The 6,720-nt window shown below is 35.8% G+C and overlaps 1 protein-coding gene across 2 annotated transcripts in view; it reads left to right on the forward strand.

The window, feature by feature from the left end:
- LOC126747329 (uncharacterized) overlaps nucleotides 1–6,072 on the forward strand; it is a 28,507-nt gene extending 22,435 nt beyond the window's left edge. The window contains exons 4-7 of one of the 2 annotated variants that reach the window (XM_050455882.1): nucleotides 355–480; nucleotides 4,937–4,980; nucleotides 5,420–5,706; nucleotides 5,747–6,072. In XM_050455882.1, coding sequence (XP_050311839.1) covers nucleotides 355–480; nucleotides 4,937–4,980; nucleotides 5,420–5,706; nucleotides 5,747–5,961 — 672 coding nt within the window. In that variant the 3' untranslated portion in view covers nucleotides 5,962–6,072. The remainder of the gene's footprint in view (nucleotides 1–354; nucleotides 481–4,936; nucleotides 4,981–5,419; nucleotides 5,707–5,746) is intronic. The other variant, XM_050455883.1, reaches the window with a different exon arrangement.
- The last annotated feature ends 648 nt before the right edge of the window (nucleotides 6,073–6,720 follow it).

The raw sequence follows: 6,720 nt of genomic DNA on the forward strand, positions 1-6,720 counted from the left end.
CAAAATTAGTAAGAACGATTTTTCTTGTGAGGATGATACTTTTCGAGATACAGCTCCTGGAAGTTTGCTCCGATGCAAATTTTTGTCATAAAATTACTGTCTTGATCCATGACATTCAGGCAATATTGACAGATGACAGTTGGTTTTCTTGACTAATAGAATCAACGTCAAAATGCCCTACACCTCACGACTTTAAAAAATGCACATTTTACGCTTAACTTAAGGGCGAATAACATCAAACAACTGAAGCCGCCTTCAATGTTTGTCACCAAAAAAACGATATTTTGGCTTCAATCTAATGTTGTACAACTAAACAGTAGTTAAACTAGAAAAAACTAATAAAGGATATTTTAGGATACGATACTGTTAGTAGTAGTAGGGATAATGATGACGTTGGCCGCCAGAGGGTTCGTCCTATGGGTGATCAATGTCCTGTTTGCGGTTATTTTAGGGATGCATTACTACAGAAGATATAATGAGGTACGTACTAACAGAGCATATCACTCTTTCACACTTTCTTTTTCTCCTTTTGTGGTCGTTTCTTTTAAACAGGGCGTGGCAGGAAAATGGCGGACGGGTATCAGTGCTCAAGTGCCTTCAAGAATATTTTTATTTCTTTCAGGCAATTGAGTGCACTTAATCATTGGACAGAAATAACAATACATTTGATTACCTCATAGAGAGAGAAAGAGACTCTAAATCAGCTGCTTGGGAAACAAATTATATTTCTTTCAGGCTGTTGAATGCATTCGATCATTAGATAGGGAGAGAAAGAAGAGGAAACGAGAGTAAGATGCTCTAAAGAAACTGCCTGGAAGAATATTTTTATTCCTTTCAGGCAGTTGTGTGCACTCAATCATTGGACAAAATGAAAATGAATTTGATTACCTGACAGAGAGAGAAAGAGATTCCTAATCAACTGCTTGGGAGACAAACTTGAATTTCTTCAATGCAGTTTTTCAATGCATGACAGAGAGAGAAAGAATACGAAAGTCAGGCACTCTTAATCAACTGCCTAGGAGAATATTTTTATTCCTTTCAGGCAGTTGTGTGCAGTCAATCATTGGACAGAGATGAAAATGCATTTGATTACCTGACAGAGAGAGAAAGAGATTCCTAATCAATTGCTTGGGAGACAAACTTGTATTTTTTCAGGGCAGTTCAATGCATCCAATTATTGGACAGAGAGAGAAAGGAGACGAAAGTCTTAAGGCACTCTTAATCAACTGCCTGGGAGAATATTTTTATTCATTCCAGGCATTTGATTGCCCTGAATTATTTGACAGAGATGAAAATCCATTTGATTACCTGACAGAGAGAGAAAGAGACTCTAAGTCAGCTACTTTGGAGACAAATTGTATTTCTTTTAGGCATATGAATGCATTCAATCATTAGACAGAGAGAGAAAGAGACTTTAAAGAGTTGTATCAATACTTCAAATGCAAAGGCCTCTACGGTTTAGACATGCTGATATCTGAATCAATATGACAGCTGACAAATGACGTTTCATTGACAAAAATGTATCACATAATCACGGTTAATTGTCATTTAAGGCTTATGACAGATGTGGCTATTTTACAAAGGTTATTTTTATTACTGTAATCGCAGAGCTTATCACTTTTTCATCCTTTCTTTCTCTCTCACCTCTTTTGTCGTATCTTATTAAATTGGGCGTGGCAGGTAAAGTATTTGTTGTCGTAAAAATGACAATTTGAAGCTTGCGCACTTTAACACCCGTCCGCCATTTTCTTTTGATAAACTAATAATTTCAGGTAAAATTAAAATCCTTCAGTCTCCCTTCACTTATTTATTAAACATTTAGTTAACTTAAAATTCCCTACATGTTTCGGACACAGTGGTGTCCATCATCAGGGGGTCAAAGGTTTAAAATTGGTAACAGACACACGCCCCAGGGTTTGATTACATATCAAAAACCCTCCATTTATTATTTTTTTTTTAAATTTTAATTTTTTATTTTTATTTGTTTACATTCTGTTGTTAAACAAATAAAAATAGATGTAAAGGCCTGTTAGCTTTAGACATGCGCGTTATTGCATTAGAACAGCTGATATCTGACTTAATTTGACAGCTGACAAATGACATTACGTTCCCAAAAATAGAAGAAGATGATAGATTTTTACACTATTGTCCTACGACCATATTCATTTTGCCAAATATGACATTTCAATGTCAAATGACATTCGTTGAAAGTAACTAAAGGAAATCCTTTGTGTCAATTTTATTGTCATACGGTTGCCATATTTCGCCCTTAACATTTCTTCCAGGCAGTTGAGTGCACTCAATCATTAGATAGAGATGAAAATACATTTGATTATCTGACAGAAAGAGACAGAGACGGTAAATCAGCTGTTTGGAAGACAAATTGTATTTCTTTCAGGCAGTTGAATGTATTCAATTATTGGACAGAGACATAAATATATTTGATTACCTGACAGAGAGAGAAAGAGACTATTCAACTGCTTGGGAGATACATTGTATTACTTTCAGGCATGTAAATACATTCAATCATTAGATAGAGAGGGAAAGAAGAGTAAGATACTCCAATTCAATTGCCTGGAAGCATATTCTCATTTTCTGCAGAGAGAGAAAGAGACTCTTAAGAGTTGTATGAATATTTTAGGTGCAAATGCCTCTTGGGTTTTGACATGCGCTTTATTGCATTAGAACAGCTGATATCTGACTTATGACAGCTGACAAATGACATTTCATTGACAAAAAGTTAACACATAGCCTCGGTTAATTGTCCTTTAAAGATTATGATATATGTGACTATTTTACAAAAGGTCTTTTTAATACTGTAGTCAGGGACGTACTAATAGAGCTTATCACACTTTCTCTCTCTCTCTCTCTCTCTCTCTCTCTCTTTCTTTTTATGGTTTCTGATTAAATTGGGCATGGCAGATACAATATCTGTTGACGTAAAAATGACGATTCGAAGCTTGCGCACGTTCAGCATTTTCTTTTGCTAAACGAATAATTTCAGGGTTGCATCAATACATTAAGATGCAAACACCCGTTGGGTTTAGACATGCGCATTATTGCATTAGAACAGCTGATATATCACTTAATCTGACATCTGATAAGTGACATTACGTTCTAAAAAATATAAAGAGAGGATAGATTTTTACACTGTTTTCCTACGACCCCATACATTTTAACAAATATGACTGAAAATTGTCAATGTCAAATGATATACGTTGAAACTAGCTAAAAAAATTATTTGTGTCAATTTTGTTATCATACGGTTGTCATATTTCACCCTTAACATCTCAGCACACAAGTCCACTGCTTGGAAGATTATTATTATTTCGTCCAGGCAGTTGAGTGCAGTCAATCATTGGATAGAGATGAAAATGCATTTGTTTATCTGACAGAGAGAGAAAGAGACTCTAAATCAGTTGCTTTGGAGACGAATCGTATGTATTTCAGGCCTTTGAATGCATCCAATCATTGGACAGAGAGAGAAAGGAGAAAAAAGGATAGTGAGAGACTTAAAATCAACTACCAGGGAGAGTATGTTTATTTCTTTCAGAAGGTTGAGTGCACCTAATTATTAAACAGAGATTAAAATGCATTTGATTACCTGACAGAGAGAGAAAGAGACTCTAAATCAGCTGTTTGGAAGACAAATTGTAATTCTTCCAGGCAGTTGAATGCATTTAATAATTGGATAGAGAGAGAAAGCAGAGGAAAGGAGAGTAAGACAATCTAAACAAACTGCCTGTGAGAATATTTTTACGCCTTTCAGGCAGTTGAGTGCACTCAATCATTGCACAGACATAAAAGTGCATTGTACTATTTGATAGAGAAAGAAAGAGACTTTAAATCAATTGCTTGGGAGACAAATTGTATTCCTTCCAGGCATGTGAAGCCAATCAATCATTGGACAGAGAGAGAAAGGAGAGGAGAGTAAAACACTTAATCAACTGCCTGGGAGAATATTTTTATTTCTTCCAGGCAATTGAGTACACTTAATCATTGGACAGAGATGAAAATTCATTTGATTACTTGACATAGAGAGAAAGAGACCCTAAAGCAGCTGTTTGGGAGACAAATTGTAATTCTTCCAGGCAGTTGAATGCATTCCATCATTGGACAGAGAGAGAGAAATGAGAGTAAGATACCTCAAATCAACTACCAAGGAGAGTATGTTTATTTCTTTCAGAAGGTTGAGTGCACCTAATTATTGAACAGAGATGAAAATGCATTTGATTACCTGACAGAGAGAGAAAGAGACTCTAAATCAGTTGCCTTGGAGACAAATTGTATTTTTTACAGGCAGTTGAATGTATTCAATCATTGCACAGAAAGGAGAAAGAGATAAAAGAAGAGTTTATTATTTTCATGTGATAAACAATATCAGGGTTTATTATATACTATATCTGACAAATGACATCTCATTGACAAAAATTTGACACATAACCTCTGTTACTTGTCATTGAAATTGTTTTTTATTACGTCATTCTTGTAAAGAATTTACATTGATTGTCATTGAATCATAAATGAAGAGGATATATTTTTACCCTGTTTTCCTACGACCACATTTATTGTCTTTTCTTGTTTGGCCCAATTGAACTAAATGACAAATGACATATGTTAAAGCCAATATAAAAAAAGCTTTTTGTCAATTTTCTTGTCATCTCATCGTACGTAGATGCGCAACCTGTATATTAAACCTGAATATAAGGCGCATTCCATGCGCAGTAACATTGTGCGCTGTTTCTAGCGTTTTTCTTATCTACAGGTTGTGTAAACTACATATTAAGGTGTTCTCGTTCTCTCTCTGATTATCCTGTGTGGAAATTTAGATATTTAAAAAGTGTGGCTACTCTGGGGCTTATGGTAGAGGCTTATAATGGAAGTGGTCGCACGGAAATGCATAATTTTTATAAAATTAATTGTTTTTTTTTTTTAGTTAGCTCCAACCAGCAGTCAGTCAGCTATAGATGCCTATTCAGAGTAAGTTGTCTCACTTTAGCTACTCTTTAAATCCAGTTAATTTTGTGAGAGTAAATCTCTGCCATGCATATAAAACGTAAATTTTCATTATTTAATAAAAATTAAAATAATAAAAATTACAATAATAAATTTACCACTACCAGAGACTGAGGGTTCCTCCAGGCGAGAGTTCCTCTAGGGATTTGAGCCACTTGGAGTGCTTGGAATAGACTTCTCAGTATTGTGACAGTTGTTCCAGATAATTCACACAATATAGTATAAAGTATATGTTATGCAAATTATGCATTAAATATTTTTTACACATTTGTTTCAACAAAATTGTACAACAACGACCTATGCATGGCCAGAAGCTAAAAAATATTCAATAAATATTTTCAATTTCAGTCAAAAATTGTAAAATCACAACAAATCCCCATATAATTAATAAACGTATTTCTAGCCCCCTTCCATGGCTCCAAGGACCCGCAGCCTTTGACGACCCCCACCCAAAGACCTACGACAATAAGGGCTACCAACCCGATAGGGAGGAAGCCCCCATCAGGTCCAACCCTCCCTCCATCCACCAATTTCCTGTAACAGGAATTAACAGAGATTCCGCCAGGAATAACTACGTTAACCCCAGGAGCAACTTAAGTCAGGAACCTCCTCCGAAGATCATCAAGAGGCCCGTGTTAAATCATAATAATAACAATGACAGTTCTTGGATACATAGGAATGCGAATTATAGTAAGTGAAGCATTGTGGGAGTATTTTAGGAGCATTTTAGAGCGTTTTGTTCCAGATAACAACTACGTGAGTCCCCTCAGGCCCCAACCGGAGCCGGGGCTGTTGAGGACTGCGAAAATCGGGAAACAGGGAGGCCAAAGGAGCCCCCCGTTGATTGTTAACGCCCCCAGTATACCCGAGCCGGATTACTCGCCTCCCAGCTCGCCTGTTCTCAGGGGAGTGTTGAAGCCCAGAAGTAACTACACTATGTATTAGAACTGGTAGTTTTTTTTGTGTGTATGACTCTCTCTATCTCTTTTTTTGTTTTTATGGTTGTATATACATTTTTCTTTTGGTAAGATCAATAAATTTTAGAAGAGTAGGAAAGTGTTTTGTTTCTGATGGTTTCAAAGTGAAAGGAGAAAGAGGAGTGAGGAAACACTGGTTGGAGGTTGTTCGGAATTTCAGTGAAATGAATTGCTGACTTCACGGGTAGAATAAAAATAACATTCGCGTGCTCATCTTTTATAAAACAATTTTATTTGAACAACATTGAGCAATGAATATATAACATATGTGTGCGTTTAAATATTTACTGTTATCAATGACTCTAATCAGAACAAATAATATACAATCATTTGTAGAGGAGAGTATAAAAGTACGAAGTGATTGTTTGATATCAACCGATTTAAAAACCAACTATTTCTCAACGTTTGCACGTAGTTAATTTCATCCTGTACAGAATAAAGCAGTATTAACAAATTGAAGCGTTCATCCCTCATTGTTGTTAACATCTCAGCGCACAAGTCAACTGCCTGGAAAATTATTATCATTTCTTCCAGGCAATTGAGTCCACTCAATCATCGGACAGATAAAAATGCTTTTGATTACCTGTCAGAGAGAGAAAGAGACTATAAATCAGCTGCTTGGGAGACAAATTGTATTCTTTTTAGGCATGCCAATGCATTCAATGATTGGACAAAGAGGAAAATATAGACGAATAATTTCAAGCTTGCATCAATACTTAAAATGCAC

The sequence above is a fragment of the Anthonomus grandis genome, chromosome 19 (assembly GCF_022605725.1).
Source record: "Anthonomus grandis grandis chromosome 19, icAntGran1.3, whole genome shotgun sequence".
Taxonomy (NCBI): Eukaryota; Metazoa; Arthropoda; class Insecta; order Coleoptera; family Curculionidae; genus Anthonomus; species Anthonomus grandis.